The 23,836-nt window shown below is 50.5% G+C and overlaps 1 protein-coding gene across 1 annotated transcript in view; it reads right to left on the reverse strand.

Moving 5' to 3' along the window:
- Positions 1 to 2,946: 2,946 nt before the first annotated feature.
- Positions 2,947 to 23,836, reverse strand: part of Mcph1 (microcephalin 1) — a 151,436-nt gene continuing 130,546 nt past the window's right edge. The window contains exons 13-14 of the mRNA XM_042699854.1: positions 17,459 to 17,696; positions 2,947 to 4,232 (exon numbers count right to left, since the gene is read on the reverse strand). Of these exons, the coding sequence (XP_042555788.1) occupies positions 4,177 to 4,232; positions 17,459 to 17,696 (294 nt within the window). The 3' untranslated portion in view covers positions 2,947 to 4,176. The remainder of the gene's footprint in view (positions 4,233 to 17,458; positions 17,697 to 23,836) is intronic.

Raw genomic sequence — 23,836 nt, forward strand, 5'->3', positions numbered from 1 at the left:
AGCCCTTTCCCTCCAGGCTTCACACTGAGCTTTTCACCAGGAATCACAATTGGTTTTCTGACCCCAGGCTCTTCAAGTCCATCAGCTATCTGAGGGCCGGTGCTTAGTTGTTTGATACAAAAGAAATGCTAACTGTTGGCTCTTTCCATTTGGTTTAAAGCAATCTCTGCCATTTGCTGGAAGGTGTGCTGTGAGTCCGGGCGGGTTACGACTTGAGGGGCGGGTATAGGACTCCTGCTTTGGGGGGTACTGTGGACAAGATGTCTGTTTTAAAGTAAGATCCCTTCACCTTGGTGACAGGCCAACTGCTCGGGCACATTAAAGTTAAAACTCATAGTTCCCTTTGCTCCTTTTCTGCCAAGTTAAAGATGTGGGGCCTTAATCCTAGGGTTCAGGTATTTTATGTCTAACGTGGGCTCAAAGGCTATTCCAACGTGGCCCTGGAATCCAATAAATCTTTAACAACGGGCGTGGTGGAAAGTACTCGAGCGAAGCAAGCTGCCAGATTCTACAGTAGGTCTCTGACCAATGCAGTTTCCTTCTGGTCTCTGTGGTCACAAGATGAAGTGACAGTCTTTCACTGCACCTCTGACACGAGGTTGATTTTGTGAGATTCCCACAGACTCCCAGTTTGGTTTTAGAACAAGACCTATAGCCTAGTGAGCCACAGCCCTTCCCGGGCCCTTCCCCTGTCCTCCTAGGACAAACAGTCCTCTCTCTCTCTCTGACCAGTTCTTAATAACTTAGTGATTGGGTTTCATGTCGCTGGCTAAGTTTGGGGTCTGGCTGATAACAGGTTCTTGGGGTGGAGCCCTGAGGTCTGGCAGCCTCTTCCTTTTCCCGCTCTCTCTGGTCCCTGTGCGGCCCACACTGCTAGAGTGGTTGCCTTGAACTGTACCCCAGCCTGTCTCTTGTTGACAGATGGGCGCTGGGCCAGCCCAGGGCGGCTTTCCTCAGATCAGTCCTCTCCCCTTAGCGTTGGCTCAGATCACACTTGCTGGCTTGTAGGAAGGCAGATGAAATGAACTTTTGCTGTCCGTCTTCCCTCTGGACTATTAAAGATAGAACAACTATTTGTTCCCATAGATAAGCTGTGAATCCAAAGTGCTTAAAAAATTGAAACCAGATTAATAAGCGACAGTGGCTGCCAACATTGTAGTGTTCTAGGTGGAGCCGAGCCCCGCAAGGGCTAGGGCTTTGGGAAAATATTAACGCCTAAGCTGGGGACTTGTCCCAAGGAAAATGTTGGTTTAGCCTGAAGACTATTTGTATGCTCTTGTTTAGTTACAGGTCAATAATTTTAATTATTGTCTCAGTTAACAGTTCAAATAATAGAGGGATAAGACTAGATATTGTCTTCTTGGCATAAAAGCTTGAGTAGTTTAAAATAAAACTGGAGAAGAAGCAATACTGTGAGCTAGAGGTCAAGATTTAATTATAACCACAGATAAGTCTCAGATAGAGATATCCAGGCCTTGTATTATGGTCAATTAAGTCAAATAATTGTTGGATACACTATAATCATAGGTAAACACATTTTCTACTCCTTCTCCACGGCCTGGGTGATTCGGACGTAGGCCTGTGTTCTGTGCACTTGCTGGTTTCTGGGGAGCTGCTTGGAACGAGCTGCTTGTGTTTTGGGCAGGTAGGACTCTGAATGGAGCACACTCAGTGAGTGAGGGCGCTCACACGCTGCTGTGCGGGGCCTCGGGCTGGCTGTGCTGAGAACGCTCGTGAGCCTGCCACACTGCTGTGGGGACCTGGGGACAGCGTGGCGGACAGGAGCCCCCTCACCCCACCATGTCTGCGTTCGGAGGGAGACACGCCATGGGACCTCACGCACGGAGGACAGGATGTACATGGGGTGCTGACTTTAAAACCAAGGTGTCATCCAGGACCTTCTGGGCAACGCCAAGGCGGTTCATGTCACCTTGAGGGTCTTCAAGTGAGGTAGCAGAGGCAAAAGAGTAAGTGTCAGCGTGAAGGGAGCCGATAAAGATCCCGCCACCATCCGGCCATGGCTGTGGAGCGAAGCGGGGGCGGGGGGGGGGGCTGTGATCCCAGGAAGGCTGAAGCCCCCCCACCCCCCGCCTGCCCCGCCCCATACCGGAGGAATTCAGGAAAGCGGGTTCTCCCCAAGGCTTCTGCTGAGGAGCACAGGTCTGCTTGCATCTCCACTTTAGTGAGAGCATTTCTACTGCCACAAAACCCATGTTGGCATCTAGCAAAGAAGGGGAAGTAAGAAAGAAGAGATGGAAATTAGAATTGAGCATAGAAAAGAAGGACGACAAAGAGAAGCAAAGAGGGGGCAGAAGGAGCAAAATTGGAGGGAAGGGAGAAAGGAGAAACAGCCGGGAAGGACCTGAATTCCAGTTAGCAAGGAGCTTTACCTCCTCGGAAACCTGCTATCTGAAGGCAGCCATCAGTAGGTGTCTTTATCCCTTAGGGAAGATAAGAAAATTCAAGCCTGGGCTATTTCAGCAATACAACCACAAAACATCGGATGGACATGTCGGCAAAGAAAAAGGACACAGCAAATATACGACACTCACACTGCGAAGGGAAGAAAGCTTTGAGCTTTGAGGGTTTGGATTACGTAGATGCCTGGATTTTTTCCCCCCAAAATTATTGGTAATATTGCTGATCAAATATTGTGACACTGAGAAAAGTTATGTAAAAGCCAGTTGTGGTTGCTTACCTCTCCCACAGCATTTCTCTGTGTTGCCTTCCTATACTTTCACTGTGCTGTAATACAGAATCTTGCCTGGTTCTGATTGTAGTAAAATAATTATTTCATTTTTTACTTCACATCATAAACATTTCCCACATTGGACCAACTTTCATAATTGTAAAGGTTATTTGACATTTTATCAGACTGATGTATAACCCACTAAATTATTTGGATGTTGCTGAATGTTTGTCTCATTTCTTTTCAGTTTGGTTTATACATCATAAAGATTTCTTCTATTAGGATGTTTTATTTCTATTATGTGTATCAAGGGTGTGGATATTCTTATGAATAAGCCACTATGCCAACTTACCTGTCCTCAGTCAGTGTACATATAGATGGGTGAGTTGACCTTACTGGGGTCATACGCTTTCCAAACCCTGACACTTGTCTTAAAGTCTTTAAATGAGCGAATATCTACTTTTGATGAGCAAAGGAAAAAATAAGAACCCACCTGCCCAGCCTCAGAGGTCAGAGTGGGAAGGAGGTTTAATAAACTGCAAGAGAGCACTTACGAATTAGACATCACTTAGGGCAACCTTGGTGGGCATGATCCGCAGGGAGCGGAGGTGGGGGGTTACGTCAGGGGACGGAGCACTCAGTGGCTTCTGCCTACAGGCCGAGCTTCCCTTGCGAGCAGGGCACATGCGTGGAGTGTGGTCCAGTCACTCTTTGGCACTGCAGACACAGCCTCTGTGGGCAGAGGCTAGGGCGGCAGGCATTTTCTGAGTGAAGCGTTGGGCAGATAGGACTTCAGTCGCTCAGACAGGGAGCAGACAAATAAGGTAACAATACCGTGTGGTGAGCATTCAGCGCCATCTCCCCTCCTACTGGGACTGGTGTTCCTCTACCTTCCAGGGCACCGTGGGCCGGTGCAGGCTTCGGCCTTTTGCCAGTGCTGCGCTGCCCACAGGAGCGAGCTCATCATACAACACCGCCACACATCCTCCACAGTCACCGTGGGGGGACCTCAGATACATCAACGGAACTTCAATCACAGGCGAACAGCCTTCGTATTTACTAGGACTATCACATCCCGAGAAGCCAATAGATGTATGGGGTTCTCTGGCTATTCTTGGCAGTCAAACAATTGAAGTTAGTTTTTATTCTGGGAGTACAATGCTTTAAGGACAAATTTCGGTGTCATTTTAATTATGATTATGACTAAGGTATAAAAAACTAGCCTAGCAGAAAAAGCGCCTAGCAGGAGCCTGGCCAGCGCTGCTGGGGGATACAGGCGCGACCACCAGCAGGTCACGCATGCGTTCTGGAGACGAAGGCCCCATCACACACGGGGCAGACGCGGGGCAGACGCGGGGCAGACGCGGGGCAGACGCGGGGCCGCAGCCGTCCTCGGCACACGAGATCCTTCTTTCACAGCCACTTCTCACTTGGGGATGTAAGGTAGCTCTGCAAGCCTGCCGCAGTGGCCACAGGCCAAGCTCTCGTCACTGAAGAGACAAGTAGTTTTCAAAGTCACACACCTTGTGCTGAGTGATGGAATCTGGGGAGAGAAATAAAACCCATTTGGCAGTTGTAGACAGTGGAACAGTAAAATGCACACATGAAATCGAGTCCTAAATGGTTCAGAGTTGTGACAGCTTCAGGCCTGCTTGTCCTTACAGCACATGTGGCTTTTAAATAAGATAAAATAGAACAGAATAGCACAAAAATATTTCAGTTCCCCAGTGGCAAAGGTCACAGTTCAAGTTCAGCCAGCTGTCCTATTAGGTTACAGGACCCAGAGTAGTTTCCACCATGCTGGAACATCCTGAAAGAATTTGCGACACTTAGACCAGATCATCAGTGTACATGATTAGCAAGCTATAGCTAACATATATAAAAATTCACATAAAAGCTACCCACCTTCACATACGCTCATTTCAATGGAAATGTTTTCATTAGCATACATTAATTGTACAGAGGGTTCACTGTGGTAATTTCGTGGATGTGTAAAATGTACTTCGAACAGATTCCCCTATGTTGTTTCCCCTTCACCCTTCCCTGGAAAGACATTTCTAAAAAAAATCTGGAGTTACACCTCCATTTTTATTGTGCATACTTTGAGAGATCAAGAGACTCTGTGAATGACAGCTGCTTGGATTCTTAAGATAATGAAATCAAGATCTGCTGAACCCACCAAAGCACCCATCTACCCACCTACCTACCTACCCACCCACCCACCCACCCACCCACCCACCCATCCATTCATCCACATTTGTCCATCCATCCATCCATCCATCCATCATCCATCCATCCACCCACCCACCCATCCATCCATCCATCCACCCACCCACTCACTCATCCATCCATCCATCCACCCACCCATCCATCCATCTATCCACATCAGTCCATCCATCCATCCACATCCATCCATCTATCCACCCATCATCAACATCCATCCATTCATCCATCCACTCATCCACCCACCCACCCACCCATCCACATCCATCCATCCATCCATCCACCCACCCATACATCTACCTCCCTCCCTCTCTTCACCCACCCATCCATCCATCCACCCACCCATACATCTACCTCCCTCAGTCTCTCCCTCCCTCCATCCACCCATCCACCCACCCACCCACCCACCCACCCATCCATCCATCTACCCACCCACCCATTCATTTACTGTGGTGTGGGAAAAAAAGGTAGCTGGAGAGGCACTGACTTTTCATTTTAGAAAAGATAAAGCAGAGAACTGAGCTCTTGATTGTAACCTTATCTGCTCAGGAGGCAGAAGGATCATGGTTTGAACACAGCCCAAGCAAAGAGTTAGTGAGACCCTACCTCAACCAACAGGCCAGGTTCACACCTGTAATCACAGCTACCAGCCGGCAGAAGTAGAGGGATCATTGTCTGAGGCCAGCCCTGGGTGAAAATGTGATACCTTGTCTAAAAAATAACCAAAGTGGGAGCATAGAAATGGTGGAGCAAAGGGTGAACAAATGCAGCAGTGGTACTCACTAGACACTGTTGAAAACGAATTACACAGCTTGTGGGGAAGGAGGGATGGGAGGGAAAAACTGGGAGAAAACGAGGCAAGGGGTGACACTGTTCACAAAGAATTGTACTCACTACCGACTTACGTAACGGCAACCCCTCTGTACATCACCTTTACAACAACAACAACAAACACTTAAAAGTACAAGAAGGCCAGGGGCATGGTTCAATTAGTAGAGCACCTAGCAAGCTCACAGCCCTGATTTTTTAAAAAATATAGAAACAGCTAAACGCCACTCCCCATTGCCTGCAACTGGGCCTGGTGCCTTGCGTGGTGTGACCTGTGGGCTTGTCACACGCGTGTAACCCTCAGGTGGAGTCCGCTCACTGGGGGTCGCAAGAGGAGAGCATTTGAGGGCTGAGAGGCGCTGGCAGTCGCCGGGCCCAGGCCCGGCGGCCCTCACAGCTCCACGCGAGGGCGCGGGAAGGCGGCTTCCATCCAGGTTCATCTGGCATCTGAAGACCACCACGTCCTCGACCCCAACGCCATGGACTTTGAAGAACCCCCAGACACCCAGGAAGTGTGCCTATGTGCGTTATGCCAGCCCCAGCTAGCGGAGACAGACAGGAGCTGCACAGGGCAGTTCCGAGGATTAAAAAACAACATGAACAAACAAAAAACTCACCAGAAGACAACAAAACAAAAACGTTAAAAAAAGAGAAGACTATTACTTTAGCAAGTTTCGGCCCAAGTTAAACAAACACAGGTCAACTAGCCATCTTCGGTGCAGTCGCACAGTTAGGATATGGAATCAACACACGGCCAACCTTCTTCTACATGGCAGGCAGATCACGCTGCTTAACTAACACTCCAGCTGCTAAGAGAGGAAGGTGGCTGATGATTGTAGTGCAGATCTGGGAGCTTCGTCTTTGGTTCTCAAGTCAGTGACAGATGCTGGGGCTGGGAGAAACAGCAGGGGCTCCGTAGCCAGGCAGCGTTCAGTGCACGCATCTCCTCTGCCTCTCCGTGGCACCGAGGCCCCGCAGCCTCTGGGCACCTGCCAGGCCTGGGCACCTGGCAGCAGCCCAGCACAGTGGTCACAAGTGTTCCCAGAGGCCCTCTGCAGGATGAGCCTCGAGCTGCCCCGGGCAGACCTGCTGACCTCCAACCAGCAAATGGAAAGTGGCTGTGCGGGGCTCTAGAAGGTGATCCAGCGAGGCGCAGAGACGCACACATGTAATCAGCCCCAGCCACTCTGGAGGAAGAGAAAGGAAGATTGGGGTTTGAAGCTGGCTCGAGCAAAGTTAGCATGAGGCTTTACCAGAAAAACAAACAAAAATAAAGGAAAAAGAGATCAAGACTGAGCCTGGTGACTGAGCCACGGCCCTGGGCCTCCACCTCTGCTGTCATGATTCTTCTTCATATTACCTGCTCTCCATGACAGATACTGGGAATACTTATTTAATAATGCTTGATCTATTTATGTTTTAAAAATAAGTAGACAATGCTGGGTGTTGGTGACTCTCACCTGTAATCCTAGGTACTCAGGAGGCTGAGATCTGAGGATTTCAGTTCAAAGCCAGCCTGGACAGGAAAGTCTTTGGGACTCTTATCTACAATTAACCACCAAAGAAGCCAGAAGTAGAGCTGTGACTGAGTTCAAGCCTAGAACCAGCACATACATACACACACACACACACACACACACACACACACACACACACACACACACACACACACACACACACACACACACACACACACACACACACACACACACACACACACACACACAGGTGGGCAAATCTCAGGACATTTACAAGACTGCAAATCAGTATTCAGCGAAGTTACTTTATTCACTAGGATTGTTGGGGGAGGTGCCGTTGGGTTGGGTTGGATTTGACCTTTGTCTTTTATGACAGTTCACTTTAGCAAGGCCCCTCAGTCCCTGTCTCTTGTGGTCCTCATACTGGACACAGGAGGGACACGGACCCTGGAAGGTCCTGGTGCTTGTGCTGCCCACTAAGCAGCCTGGGCCGAGCTCCGAGGTACGGCTCCCGCGGCTGGCTCAGGCTGTGCTTGCTCACAGTGAAGAAGCTTTCTGGGGTGACATTGGTCTTCAATGTGGTCCCACCACAGTACCTGGCCCAGAGAGGGAGGTGAAGACCCGGCCCCCCAATGACATCGGGGTGCAGTGCCCCCGTGGGTCCCGTGAACCGCACACTCTCCACTTATTTGGGTTGAAACGCGACGGAATGTGAACGCAAGCTTCACACCCGGAGTTCTTTCCTCCCGCCGACAAAGCTCCTGAGAATGGTCAGGGGGAGCAAGCGTGACAAAAGCTTTTCAGAGTAACAGAGAAGAAATGGGCTGCAAAGTATGAAGTGATCCAAAGAATCCCAAAGAAGAAGCGGCGAACTGACGCCTGGAATGTGCTGACCTGTTTACATCCCAGCCAGACCCCTCAGTGTGTTAGTTTCATGGCCTTTTCCTTCAATATAAACCCTACAGGAGCAAGGACTGTGCCTTTCCTGTCATCACCAACACCTTCAGCTGGAACATCCTTGACACACAGAGGGGCTGTTTCTGATTGGTGAATGGCCTGCACCATGCTGTAGTTGGAGGGAACAGGGTGTGGTTCTCACTATCCCTTCCTGCCTCTTGCTGCTTGGAGATGCTTCCATGCCTGCCACTTCTCTGAAGGCGCACGGAGGACTCAGGCCAGGCCAGCGCAGTGCCGAGATAGCCTGCAGGTGCCTGTCATTCCTGGAATACCAACTTCTGCCTGCCAGCCACCAAATGGCAATCGAATGGTCTTATTACAGGGCCAGCCCAGATGCACTGGGGTTTTCTACTTTATAACTATCCCCTCCCTTTTTTCCCTGTTGTCCAATTCCTTCCTCTCCTTCCCTTCTTCTGTTTTTCCCCGAGACAGGGTAGCCCAGGCTGCCCATACACTTGAGATCCTCCTACCTGAACTTCTCGAGTACTAGGGTTACAGTTTCTTTGGAAGACTGAATAATACGGCCCAGTGTGTACAAACGACGTCTTGCTTGCTCTTTTACTCATTGGTAGATTCTTGTGTTGCTTCTACTTCTGGCTGTGGTGAATAATGCCATTGTCGGTGTGTAGGAACAAGCCTCCCTTTCAAACCCTGCCTGATTTTGTGGAGTGCATAGCCAGTCGTGGATTGCTAGATCACATGGCAATTCTGTTTTTCGTGTTTTGAGGAGTCCCCATGCTGTTCTCCCTAGTGGGCCACAGTTCACATTCCTCTCAGCAGGGCACCTGGGTTCCGATTTGCCCACATTCCCTTTGAGCACTTGCTATTTTCTAATCTTTTGTTTAGTTTTTGGATAGCACCATTGCAATGGGTGTGAGTGGTATCTTGTGGTTTTTGGTTCACATTTCCCTAATGATCACTGGTGCTGGGCACTGTTTTATAAACTGACCATCTATCTGCGTGCTTTCTTTGGAATGGTAGTCATTCAAGTCTGTTGCCCATTTTTCAGCTTACTGTTTTTTCTTGTTAAACTGCAGGTTTAGTTTTTGTATTCTCTGGATATGTGCCCTCATTATGGCAAATATTTTCCTCCCGTTTCATAGACTGCCTTTTGCTCTTCTGATTGTGCTGGTTGGTGCAGTTCACCTGTTTTCTCTTGCGTTGGCTCCCTGTGCATGTTGCTGCGATGGACAGGAGGCATGGCCCTGCAGTGTCCTGGCCAGGCAGGGCATCACGTCGGCCGCCAGGCTTCCCCGCTGCGGTGAGGACGGCTTTCCTCCGTTGAACATCTGCCTCCTTGCTGCAGGCCTTTACCTGCTGTGCAGAATTCCTACGGAGTTGGTTCAGACAGCTTCTGCTCCTCTGAGGGCTTGGCACTCCCCGGTCTGCCATTCTGCTACCGCCATGCAGTAGCTGATGTGATGAGTGGTGAGAGGAAGACTGTCCAGGATCTGGTCATTTTTTTCATGGTTTTCGCAGTACTGAGGTTTGAACTCGGGGTGTCGCACTTGCTAGGTAGTACTGTATCACCGAGCCACACCTCCGGCCCTGATGTTAGACAGGGTCTCATTTCCCGCCCAGGTGTGTGCCTGGGCTGTGGCTTCCTGTTGATGCTGGGAGAGCAGGTGCATGGTGTCCAGCTTTCTAGCCTGAGCCACAGTTCTCCTGATCTCAGCTCCCACGCAGTTGAGATGACTAGCATGTACCATGGCGTCTGGCTTCCCTCTGCTGAAATGGAGTCTTGCAGACTTTTCTGGTTTGGCCTCGAGCTGCGGTCTTCCCATCCTTAGATGTCTAAGATGACAGGCGGGAGCCACCAGCACCAGGCTTACTCTTTCACTTTTTAAACGAGTGTTTTCAAAACCTTCTTATAATGGTTGAAGTTGTTCAGATGTTCAAAGAACAGAATTTTCAACGTCAGTAACCTTTTCCTAATAACCCCTTCTGTCAGCCTGAAAAGGTCATCACGTGGCACATTTGGCTCAGGGTTCATCAACACACACGGGTTTTTACTGGTTGTGCCTGCAGTCACAGCCCCACTTAGTCCTTTTTCTTCCTTGCTTTCACAATATTTCTAGCTCTTTTTACCATTTAGAAGTTTTCCTCCCCACAAGGAAATCAGTGTTTGCTAATGCTAAGTTTCTTCCCCTTCTGTGCTAACATTTGGCATTGTTCCTGTCATTTATTCCATGCAACATTCTCCAGAACACTTTCGTGATCCACATTCATTCATCTTCAAGAATCAATTTTTCAAAAAGTGGTCAACAGATAAAACAAGATAATTTCATCCAACTACTTTTTTTCCCCTTGCTTCCTGCAAAGTGAATGACATGTATTGCAGTTTTACTCAGGGATGGGCCTGTCGGCCTCAGGCCTGTTAGGGGAATCCCAGCTTCTGCTGAGTGTGTTTCTGAATAGAAACACCACTTCCTGAGCCCACACTAGCCCTTGCTTCTTATAATGGAGTGCTGACCTGGAGATCAGTGACTGGGCTGTAGTTCTATCTTCAGTCATTCGCTGTGCAGCCCCAGAGAAGACAGACAGTTCCCCTTCACTTCCTGCTGCACACGAGTCAAGTTGCATTGTGGTCTCAGAATGAATTTTGAGCTGCATGAGTCGGCTGCATGCTATCGCAAAGGGCCTCGATGCGCAGGTTAGACTGAGCATCTATTCCCCCACAGCTGTGGGGGATGAAAGCGCGGGGATCAAGGTGCCACCCGCAGGGGTTGTGCCTGAGGCTATGCTTGGCGTGCAGATGGCACCTGATCCCAGGGTCCTTGCGTGGTCTTCTCTCTCTATGCGCACATCTTTGCCTAATAGAAAAAACTCATCCTATTGGATTAAGCACCCCCACCCCCATGACTTCATTTAATCTTACTAGATTACAAAGCTTATTATCAAATACAGTCACCTGAGGTCTGACCTGGACTCCAGCATTCCAGGCTTTATGATCATCAATATTAACAACAACAGCAGCAACGACAGAACTAAAGTCTACACCACCACCACCACAGAGCTAAAGTCTACAATCCCAATGCCACAAGAAACTGTCATCACCTAAAGAGTTGATTAGAGTCCATGATTAAGTTCAACAGCACAGACAGGCTAGACGCAGCGCCTGTTTGGAGGCCGAGCTGGGAGTTCCTCTGTATCTCCCAGTCACAGGACACTACCTGTTGCCGAACACCGGGCACTCATGCCTAAGCCCAGAGCTGCGTCAGAGGAGTCTGCTTCAGACCAGTCTAGCACGGCTTGAGGAAGGGACCTGTTACAACCCTCATTCTTCATGGTAGCACCAACATGGCCACTTTGCCTTCCAAACCCGACCACCAGATTTCCGATGGAGAGGAAATGTTGCCACGAGGCTGCGGCTGCTGGTCTTGTGATCAGTTGCTGCTCTAGGCGTGGTCTGAGGAAGCCATGGGAGGCTGGTGAGGACGCAGGGTGAGGCATTTCGCTTTTTGGTTTCTCTTTGGACTTTCCTGTGTGTTTTAACCTTCACTTATCCAACACAATTCACATTGCTCAAATTGGGCTTTGTTGGTGTTGAGTCGAGAAGATGGACCTGGCAAGTTATGAAAATTCAGACGGTCATCCATGGACCACCGGGTGAGCAGTGGATATCGTTTATGGAGAGCTTCAGCACTCGCTCAACTTCCGAACCTATGGTTTCCATATCTTTCCCAAACTAAAGTTAAAATACCACGTATTACACATATGCATACACGCATAATTTAAAACAAGCCTATGAATATTAGACACTGAAATGATAAAACCCCACCAGTTTTCATTCTGACATCTTGGTAATTCCAGGGCTCTGGGATTAGATTCCATGGTGAGATTAAAGTAGCAGACTAGGGACAGAAGAGCAGGCTGAGGGCAGATCTGCTCCCCAACCCTCTGGTTTTTCCGCTGCTTTCCCTACTGCAAGCTGCGAGACTAGTTCCTTATCCAGCAGACAATGCTTGAGATTCTCTTGACTAAACCTCCCACAGCCACTTTACCACAGCCTCTAGTAGCCCTGTTCTACAACACCACAATTAACTCACTTCTCTGGTCAGTCACGGGGGAGTAGTGAACAACTTACACTGTTCTGAGACGGCCTCCTGCTATCACAGATGTTTTTCCTGAAGCCATTGACATTGTGGGGAAAAAGTCAAATCAAATACTCTTTCTAGGTTATAAGGAAATCATTTTGGCAACACTACTGAGAATATTTCACTAATTCACACAAAGGCATAAATGTATGTCTTATCTCTTGAATGTAGCACAGACAATGGAAGTGGTCTGGTGAGAAAGGCCAAACGTAGCACCAAAGGGGAGGGACATCTGAAATGACCACAGTGCCATGTCACAGACTCAGCTCCACCAGGACCCCTTCCTCACCCTGGGCACAGCTCTGAATTGCTCAACATGTTAAATGGGAATGCTACACATCACTGCAGAGGGAAGTCTGACCATTAGAAATGATTTCAGCAGTATGGGGATTCCCGCAAAAACCCTAAACATAGAACTACCCTATGAACCAGCAATTCCACCCTAGGGCATTTATCCAAAAGATTACACACCAGGACACACAGTAAAGCCACCAGCACAACCGTGTTCACTGCAGCACTTTTCACCATAGTCAAGCTATGGAATCAGCCCAGATGCCCCTCAATGGACGAATGGATTAAGAATATGTGCTATATGTACCCAAATGGAATTTACTCAGCCATTAGAAAGAAGGACATTGCAAAGAAATGAAAAGACCTGGAAAAAATTATGTTAAGTGAAGTATGTCAAGCCCAGAAAAACAAAGGTTACATCATATTTTTTCTCATATATGCAAGTTAAAATTATATATACAAATATAAATATATACTTCAGGATGGTATTCAAGTGTATTAATGGAAATATGGTAGATTGAGGGGAGAACTCAAATGATATAATTCCTTAGAAAGGCTAACTCACAGTCCAACATAGTAAATACCAGGAAATGGGTACTTGAAAGGGGGTTGGGGGAGGCTCAGGGGAGGAGGGTAGACAAATAATGAGAGAAAGAGGGGAGGAAATGCAGTCATAAATGCAATGCATAGCTGGGCACTGGTGGCTCATGCCTGTAATCCTAGCTACTCAGAAGGCCTGAGATCTGAGGATCATGGTTCAAAGCCAGCTTAGGCAGAACAGTCTGTGAAACGCTTATCTCCAATAAACTACCAGAAAACGGGAAGTAGCGCTGTAGCACAAGTGGTAGAGTGCTGGCCTTGAGCTAAAGAGCTGAGGGACAGCGCCCAGACCGACAAAAAAAAAAAAATGCAGTGCATATTCTGCAAAATTAAGGAAATTGAGAGAAGGGGTTGGGCTGGGAGGGACGGGGTAAACGATGTAAGGAGTGACATTGATCAGACCCATTTTACTCATATGCTACTTGGGTAAATGGTAATTCTTTTGCATAACTACTTAAAGATAAAAATAAAACTTTTAACAAAGGGCAAAACAAAAAAAACCCCACAAAAATGCTTTCAAATGGTCTGTGGATTACTGAAAACAAGTAGTTGCTGGTGCTGGGAATCTGATTTTTGTTTTCCTGTTTATTTCCATCCATATTCTAGTGCCCATAAGCATGTTCTGGCTCCAAAATCCCCATTTCTCCTCCTGGGTGAATGATTCATGAATAATCTTGGCCCAAGCACAGTGGTGTTTCAGGGAAAGCAGGCTCTGGGGAGGAGCAAGGAACAATATGGTGGCTGTCCAAGTGACCTTGCTGTAAGGTGGCCTGGCGGGCACCACGTGCTCTGTGCAGGGCTGCAGTGGCTGGTGCCGTGGCCCTGTGTGACTCTGTGTCTCCCCCTTCCGTTCACAGGCAGGGAAGACACACCAGGGTCACCCAGGGTCACGCCCAGCGGACCAGGGCGAAGTCTGTGGAGTACCACTTAATTTGTAAATGTTGGGTGTTTCTGTTTGTTTTTGTGATACAGACAGTACAGGAGTAATATGCTTAACAGATAGGTGTGAATAGTAGGATGTTAGCAGTTCTGGGAAAAGACAGACTGTACTTTGGTGCCCTCTTTTCTCTTGCATACACGTGCGTGTGCGCGTGCGCGCGCACACACACACACGAACCTCATAAACTATAATACATAGAGATAAATAAACCTTTAAACCCCAGAGTTCTCATGTTGGAGGGTAACTTTCAAATCTAATCTGGAAGTGATGTCATGAGCTATTTCTAAAACATTTCTTGAGAAGGGGACGAAGAGAACGTAGTAAAAACTCAATACGTATCCCACAAAATATAAGAAAGTGAGGGAAAGGTGGTTTAGGAGGGTACTGGAGAGTGATGCACTGTGTTCACCAACCGCTTTGTTGAATGGTAACTACTCTGCACAACTATTTAAAGAAAATAATATTATTAAACACTTTTCTTTTTGGCGATGCTGGGCTTTGAACTTAAGGGCTGCATTGCCAGGTGTGAACTCAGTCGCTGAACCACACCCCTCATCATTTCTATGCAATGGTTACTTTTAAGATAAGGTCTCACTCCTCTCTCCTCGTCTATCCATCCTAGCATGTGACTGGACTGTGGTACACCTTTTTAGACTTCCTGTTGTAGTTCTGATGAGATGTGTATACTGCAGTGCCCACTTATTGCTTGAGAATGAGTCTCATGTATATGCCTGGGCTGGAACTAAGATCCTTCTGATCTCATCCTTCCTGAATAGATAAAATTGCAGGTGCTAGCACCTGTGTCTGGCTTACTTTTAAGAATTTTAAGTGGCTATTTTATCTAAACTACTCTTGAGACTCTTAGAGATTTGCCCTTTCACTACCACCATTATTGAAGTTGGAATAAATTTAATTGATGAATTCTGAGAAGTATTTTCATCTATGACCACAACACAATCATTTTTCTTTCAAATTGATGCTTTCAAGCAGTTTGGCATCTTCCTATCAATAAATGCTACAACACTGCGAAAGTAACACATCTCTAGAGAAATGTTTAAGGACACACGTAGGTCTGTGAGGGTCAGGAGGATGACGTACGAGGAGCAGGCGGCCTGCGATACCCCACAGCCGCCATCTCCCTGGAGCAGCACGCAAGGAAAGCAGGGTGGATTATAAGCTGGGGCGGGGGACAGCAGGGCTGTGTGGCACGCTCTGTAGGTCTGTGCCTGAAAACATGAACACAGAGCAATCGTACTTGTGCTGTGGCACACAGCGGGGGGCTACTGCTTTGTGATTCAATGCAGAAAGCAAAAACACGAACACAACGGGGCCGGGGGTGGGGAGGGGCTGCACGGACAGGGCCAGGGCGGCAGCCACACAATACCCGGATGCTGCCAAGGCCCACGCAGAGGCCTAATCAATGAAAAGCCTAAACAGGATGTGCATTATGGGGAGAAAAGAAACTGAAACTGGCGCTCACAGCCCACCCCCACAGGCTGTGCAAGCTAAGCCTGGGTGTTGTGTAGACAGACTTCACCCGAAGCCCACCAGCGAGACAGAGGCCCAGCCAAGCAACTGGAAGAACTGAGCGAGCGACTGGACGGAAGGGGGTGAGGGGTGGGGGTGGGGACAGGGGCACGGGAAGCCTGCCGCCATTACCGGGGAACAGAGCGGTGCAGACCCGGCCGGGACCTCCGTGTGAGATCACTGTGGATATGAATCAGCTGGATGAGACATGTCCAAAGCACGATTGCGATCTGTCGTTAGTGCCATTTTGATACGTACGCTTCTCTAGAAAACAAAACAAGAAGCTCTGTTTTCAGAACATAGGATGTTTGAGGGTCAGATTCTTGGAATTTAGGAAAGAGTAAACAACCTCTTGGCTTTTGGAATGTAGTTAGAAGGGGTTTGTTTTTAAGTTAGTTTCCAGGAAAAAGATAACTTGCTCTGTACCAGGCAGTAAAAACCGACTTGACTACCACACTTGAAAAGTGCGTCGCAATGAGCATCAATCATTTACAGATATTCACAAAAGGCATGTGCCTCTGCATAAATGTGGCATCGATCACCTGTTAAAGGATAGTGTCTGGAAATGGGTGAAAAAAGCCACACATTTGGGATTGAGAGACAGGGACAAAGCCTACGTTAGGTGGACTGAAAAGGAGCAGGAGGAGAGGGAGCAGGTCAGGAGAAGGAGGAAAGGGAAGAGAGAGACGGAGCAGAGACGGAGATGGACGGAGAGAAAGAACCAGTGCTGAAGAATCCAGGTGAGGCTCTTGGTCACGGGGTGATGCTGGAGCAGGCGTGGCCAGGGCTGGACTGTGTCACTTACCAGTCCTGTGTTCAAGCCCCTGGCACCGCACTCTGTGGTTGCATTTGTGCACATGGACTTTCGAGGCCGCTGCAGGGTAAAATGAGGCCTTGAGGGCGGGCTTTGTCTTGGAGAGGGAGTGCGGACACGAGGGAAGACCACTAGGAGAAGGCACCACCGGCAGGCAGAGGGAGGCTCTGGGTGAGCCTACCCTGTGACCACCTGGTCCTGGACTTGCAGCCTCCAGAACCGCGAGACACTGACTGGCTGCTGCATGCGGTGCTTACTCCTAACAAACACCTATTTTGCAAAAAAAAAAAAAAAAAAAACCAAACAAAGACATTTTTGCAATGGCCCAAGAGCACCATCTATGGAGCAGGTGATGTGATGATTATCCGTGTGATGAAGTATTATGGTCTGTTTTCATTTTCAAGGTGTCGCTCTTATACCGTGCACACTGAAACCCTTACAACGTAGCTAACAGCACGAACAACAGAACCTTTGGAGGGAGCAGTGGAGCGTATCCACCTCGGGATGGCCAGCCTGGCACAAAGGCTGCTGTCCCTGGCTGCGCGTGCTCACTGGATGCACATCCCTGGCTGCTCCCTGCAGGCCTGGGGGCTGGGTGACGTGGGTGGCGATAGCCTCCTGTCACCGCCGCGTGGGAGGAGAGCGCTGGAAGGGCAGCAACTGCGGCATCCTGGCTTCTCCTCCCTGGAGAACACATCGCTGTTCTCCGTGGGCTGCTGTCACACTGCTCGCTGCTGGGAGGTGAGGGGTAACTGTATGCAATCAGGGAGCAGGGACGTGTAAACCAGGTACTACTGCACGTTCACCTCAGCTGACAAGGAAGGGGGAGGTCACCAGGACAGTCACTGACTATTACCGCTAGGCCCTGTGGAAGGAGGGCAGGGGCGCCGGATGTCCCTCTTGTGAAGCCTGCCCTAACTAGTGTGCCCACCAAGCAATGGCTTTCTAGCCAATTCCCGATGGCCATGTCTCCCCTGTCCCTCCCTCTTGGATTCCCACTGCCCGTGTTCTTACCTAAGACCCATTTTTCTGACAGATACTTGACGGTGGCTTTCTTCTTTCCAGTGTAGGGTCCGATGACGATGACGGCCTGCTGGGAGGTTGGGCTGACGTGGCCTCCGCTCAGGAGCACCAGCTCGCACAGCTTGGCTCTGGGGGGGCTGCTGGCCGGGGTGATGAACATCAAGGGCTGGTCAGCAAAGAGGGTTCCCTGGTACTGGCCGGCGGAGAGTTGGCGCTCACGTCGGCAGACCTGCGGGGCAGACAGAGGGAGGTCACACGGGCACGGACGCCTCACTCTTCACAGAGAGCAAGTTCCTTGTTCCTTCCTTTGCGGAGAGAGGAGCAGGCCTCCCAGCCGTGATAAAGTACCTCTGACAGACCATTTAGTGGAGGAAAGATTAATTTCAATCTCCAGTTTAGAGTGTGCGTTCTGTGGTCCACTGGCCTCATTGCTACGGACTTGTGGTAACAGAGCATTGGTGGAGAGGAGCAAAGCTGCTCATCATGAAGGCCAGGAAGCAGAGAGCAAGAGGAGAGGGGTCAGTATATCATAGACACCACAGTGGTCTCTGTCCTCCAACCAGACCCCCACTCTTTCTTTAATAGTACACTCAGCTGCGAATTCATCAAGAGATTAATAATCCATTGGTGAAGTCAGAATGCTCATGAGCCAATCATCTCCAAGGTCACTGGCTGGGGGCTGCGTTTTCCACACATGAGCCGTTTTTGGGTAACTCTGTGTCCAAACCACGGAAGTTGCCCATGCTTGGAAGAATGTTAAATTCTTAAGACCTATGGAGATGGGAGAGTCCAATGATATAACAAATGTTTTCCAAGATGGCCATGAATAACATTCCTAAGAAAACAAATTTACAGGCAAAATGGGTTACTCTTGACTTGTTGTAGGTTTTAAAACGAGGTGTTAAAGCCATCAGCAGTGCGGTGTGTGCTGCACATCGTGTTTAGGCAGCTTGAATGACCGCAGCAGTGCGTGCGATCAGAGGCTCTGCACATGCCATGGTACTCGGTGTCTGAGGGAGGGTGGTTCAGCCCAGGGGCCTCCAGGGCACTCTGACAGGAGCTAAGCAGTGTTGCAAATCGCTCCAAAGTCTAGATGGGCAAAGGGAGAGCAAGGCAACCCTGAAGGAGAATTCCTGCAGCCATTCCCCAACCAGCACACTGGGAGAGAGAGGTATCTAGAGGATGTTTCATTGTTAGGACAAAAGGGCAGCATTCGAGCAACAGTGCAAAGCTGCTGTCTCTTTTAGTCTTACAGAGGTGTGGTCATCTGGTTGACCTGAGGAACAGTAGGGAGACTTAATTGAAGACCAGGATTGTGAATACTAAACCAGGAATCTAAGAGTTCATTGCATACATATGTATGTGTGAGGAGCTCACAGTCACAGAAACTACACCTGGCACTTTTTTTTTTTTTTTTTTTTGGTGCCAGTTCAGGGTTTGAACTCAGGGCCTGGGCACTATCCCTGAGTTTTTTTTTTTAAATCAAAGCTAAACCACTTGAGCCACAGCTCCATTTTGGCTTCCTTTTTTTTGGGTGGGGGGAGTTAATTTTGGAGATAAGTCTCATGTACTTTCCTACTGGGGCTTTGAGCCACAATCCTCAGATCTCAGCCTCCTGAGTAGATAGGATTCCAGGCCTGAGCCACCGATGCCTGGCTGACGGGCATCTTTCTCCTACAAAGACAATGGGATACACGACTTGCTTACTACTGACCTTCCAGTACAGGAAGGCCTTAAGAACAGGATGCCTGCCCAGAGGTCCCAGACTCATCATCTCAGTTCCAGAAGTGTCCTGTCCCAGGTCCTCAGTGATGGGGAGAACTGTCTAAGAACGTGGTTACCAATGCAGCCCTGCGCCCCTCCCCCCCAGCCCCTCTGAGCGTTTGGAAGCACACAGGACAAAGCTGCCTGGCTACTGAGGGCTGTGACCTTGTCTCAGAAGCCTGACTTTGGTCCATCCACTTTCCTTCCAATGCACATCATTCCCCCCACCCCTACTGGTACATTTTTCAGTTAGTTGTAACTAAGGATGCAAACCACACAAACGCAAACCTCACACTGGGCAGCTGGGGAGGCTGGGGTGCATCAGGGGGTGCCTCTTCTGTGCCTCTCAGGCCTGATGCCTGGGGTTCCTTCCAGATGGAGGCGCAAAGCTTGAGTGCATGGATTCCAATGCAAACCTGTGTTCAGCATTTCCACAGCCTTCTCGGTGCTCTTTGTGACAGCAACTCACAGCAATCTGCTCTAGCTTCACCTTCATTGTGCACTGTGACACACACACACACACACAGACTGGGAGCCAGGCACGCAGACAGGCGGAGGGTGGGGGTCAGGCGCTGCCGGCTGGCGCGGGGGCCATCGCGGCACGTTGCTCCTGTTGTCACCCCATCAAGGATCTCGGAGATAACCAGGTTCACCCACACCGTCTTGTGAGTTTCCAGCTACAAAGAGTGAAAAGGAAAAATAAACCACAGCTCTCATTCAGACAAGAGACCCTGTGAGGAGCTATAATCCGTTCAAAGGGCATCTGAAGGACACATTTATAAACTAGAAAGACTGACAGACTTAAGCAGTGAACCCTCCTCCCCTGACCATACACCATTTATTCACCCGGCCAGCAGTTCCCAATGATCACAGTCACATACTGGAAGAGCATGTGCAGTCTTCACAAGCACAGCTGTTTTCCTGCAGAACCTGAGGTCTTGTAAAGAGTCGTGGAGGCCATGTGCAGAGCGGCTCATGCCTGTAATCCTAACTATTCAGGAGCTGGACATTGTGAGCATGGAGGCCAGTCAGCAAAAAGTTCTCAAGATCTCATCTCAACCAATAAAGAGCCAGGCATGATGTCACACCCCTGGCACCCCAGCTGGTTAGGAAGTGTAAACCGGACAACTGTAGTCTAGGCCAGCGTGGGCAAAAATGTGAGAACTTACTAAGGAAAAAAAAAAAGCAAAAAGGGCTTGAGGACTTTCAAGTTCCCCTGCCAAAAAAGAAAAAAGGAACTGGACCAAGTGAGCTGAGTAGCACTCTAGGCCCAAGTGGCCTCCAAAGCAAGTGCGGTGCAGAAGAGAAGCCAGGGCAGTGGGTGAACTCCAGCTGGTGTTTAGTAGTTCTCTGTTTCCTGGGAAGGTGACACAAACGATCTTCCATATACATGTGTGCTCACAGGCACAGAGGAATCAAGGGGCCACTGGCTCTGTGTTCTTGGTTCAACCCTCATCGATAGCGGATGAAGACTGAAGAGTCAGCTGAGGGAGGAACACTGGCTTTGTCGTGGAAAATGCCACCTACGTGTGCACTTATCCTTGGCAGAGGAGCTACTGCTTTGCTAGGGTTTGGCTGGCACCCTTCCCATCGATTCACCTGGAAGTTGGGCACGGCAGACCATGTTGTTGACAAAGCTAAAGCAGAGCAGAATTCCCCACGCTTCTGGCGCCAAGGAATCCTGGCTATTTACCCACGACCGAGAAGCTGAGCCCCACGGGAGTTGATGGTTGACTTAGCCAGTGCTGGGTTTCAGTTAGTGACGGACACTCCTCCGGGCGGGGGTCACCGCAGCCCCCGGGCCCTACGTGGACGAAGCACAGGCCTTTCTCTACAGAATGCTTGCAGCAGACTTCCAGGGGAAGGGCTGACCACCGCGCGGTGGTCAAGATCACGCGCGAGTCAGGCACAGCAAATGTCAGGCTTTGAGTCGGGGTGAGGTCCCCAGGTCCCAGCCTCTGCTCCTCACTGGAAGCGAAGATGAGAATCCCCAAGCTGCCCGTCATGAAACAAAGTCATACCTCGGGTTCTAAGACGCACAATTTAACACCACACAGGGGTGAGCATCTCGGGGAGGGTGCAGAGGGCTGGGGTGCCATGGCTGCGTTCTTTTGAGTGGCACAGAAAACGTGGTGCTGTGATCAGTTCACCTTGGATGAGAAACAGGAGATACTGCGGATCTTCCTGACTGGTAAGGAGTCAGCAATGCCCACGAGCTGCCCTCCCACCGCGGCGGTGCACCCACCGCGGGGTGCTCAGCCTGCTGGGATGCGGGGTCCCCTCGGTAGCAGACCCCGCCATCCTTCCTCTGTGAATCATCTGCCTTGCCCAGCCCTCCCTGCTTCCTCTCCTTCACTCACTTCTCCTCAGCTGCTTTGCTCTCCCCCAGACCTGTTAATGCCGGAGTGCACTGGATCCGCCCTTTTTTTTTGTGCTTTCCGTTCTCCTCTCCCTCCCGCCCCCATCTCGGGGCCTCAGAAGCCTCTGCGTGTGGATGATGCCCACCTTTTATGTTCCAGAATCTCGGCCGCGTGGGGGTTGATCCCCTCTCCTCCCCGGGGCCTGTCTGCCCGCAGCCCCTCTCTCCACCTCAGTTTTGGGGAGTCCCACCCTTCTAGAGGCCCAGGCCACACCCCGAGGTCACTCGTGACACCTCCCTTTCTCCCATATCCCTTGTCACCCTTCTTGACCCCGGCAGCCTCATCTTCACAGTGCACGAGGACCGGGCCTCGCCACGTCACACACACTGAAGGCCTCAGGCCTGGTCTCCCTTCCCAGCCTCCCCAGCTCTCGGACCTCAGAGGCTGTGTTCCACACAGTGAGGAGCTTTACATCACATCGTGTCTCCTCTCTGTCTGGAGTGCTGCAGGCTCGCTGCACTCAGCAAACACTGAGGCCCTGGAGGTGGGCTCTGTCCCACGGCTGGCCGCCGCCGCGCCTGGCCACGCAGGGCACAGGCCTGCCTTGGGCTCCGGCCTGGCCCCCTCACTCTGCCTGGGCTCCAGCCTGGCCCCCGCGCTCTGCCTGGGCTCCGGCCTGGCCCCCGCGCTCTGCCTGGGCTCCGGCCTGGCCCCCGCGCTCTGCCTGGGCTCTGGCCTGGCCCCCGCGCTCTGCCTGGGCTCCGGCCTGGCCCCTCGCACTCTGCCTGGGATGCCCTTCCTTCCTGTCACACTGTAAGTCTGTCCTCAGCTGTGACCTTCTCGGCCAGGCCCGCCCTATGTGTCCAGCCTGACCACCAGCGCCGCTTCTGGCACCTGTCTCTCCTTGCGCTGCAAGTTCAATGCTTCTCCTGTTAGGACCCATGGGGGGAGCCGACTTGCTCAGTGCTGTTCCCCGGCGCCTGGCACGGGTGGGTGGCTGTTCTTGGTTGAACCGGATGGGTTCATTGGTGACCACACAGTACTGCGTCGAGGAACGCTCCCACTGCAGCTTGGGAAGCAGAACTTACTCTCTGGTGAGAAGTCAGGGCAGCAGTCTCTGGAAGGGATTTTTAAAAGGCAGAGGTCAGGGAGGATGGGAACCCTGGGAGAGTCTCACGGTTGGCCTTCTGCCAGCGGAGTTGGAAGAGCAGAGCCGGGTCAGTGAGGCGAGAGGTGATACGGATGGACGCTGTCGGCAGGAGCCCGCTGCAGCGCTGCAGGCGGAGGGCGAGGGCACGGAAGACTCTAGAGACTGGGAGGATGAGGCCGTGGCCAAGGCGGACTGCAGTGATGGAGGAGCAGGAGTGGAGAAAGGAGGACGTCCACAGACATGAACCCGCGGCGGGCAGTGGGTGGAGGAGGGAGGGCTGCAGGCAGCTCCCTCTCTAGCCGGAGACCGGAAGGGTGAGCGGCTGGTGGGAAGCACAGCGAGGCCCGGCCTGAGGTGGGGGAGAGGGACGGAGCGGCTGGTGGCCGTGCCAGCCTGTCGGCTCACATCACGCAGCTCTGCCCACAGGAGGTGTCTACGCAGGCAGGCGCCCGGTTGTTCGTGGTTTAGGAAAGGGCAAATGATTATTTCTAGGATGCCAGTCTCTCTCCCTCTCCCTTCTCCCCTTGCTGTAGGACACTGACTTGCAAGTCGGATCTATGAAACTAGCCAAGAGGTGACAGTGCTTCTGCGAATTCACGCCTATGCCATCCATCCCCGACTGCTGCCTGACGCCACTTCTTCAGTACATACACGTGCTTTCTTGCTCTGTCTCCTGTTCCTTGCTTTTCTCGTTGTCTCAGTCCACCTAGGCTTGAAACGTCAGAAAGCTTTGATCCGTCTCTTCTCACAGCCTCATCTGCCAGATTCTATAACACCGTGTCACATCTTTGTTCTTCCTGTCCCTTGAAGCTCAGCGACATGCCAGCATAAGTCAGGACTGGCTCCAGGAAGAGCATGAGCTTCAGCCACAGACTCTCCCCAGTCAGGGCTCCGGGAGGAAGTGGAAAAGACCAAGAATCTTTTTCATGCATCAACCAACGGACATATTGATGAACTCATCTAAAGCTGCCTGGCGCGGAAGCTCTGGGGCATTAAAGTTGTGTGTAGTGTGTGTGTGTGTGTGTGTGTGTGTGTGTGTGCACAACTTTAAAGAATCACTATATGAAGGTCACAGTGCTCAATAAAGGGGAGCAG

The sequence above is a fragment of the Dipodomys spectabilis genome, unplaced genomic scaffold (genome assembly GCF_019054845.1).
Source record: "Dipodomys spectabilis isolate Male_0828 unplaced genomic scaffold, ASM1905484v1 ptg000263l, whole genome shotgun sequence".
In the NCBI taxonomy this organism is placed as follows: Eukaryota; Metazoa; Chordata; class Mammalia; order Rodentia; family Heteromyidae; genus Dipodomys; species Dipodomys spectabilis.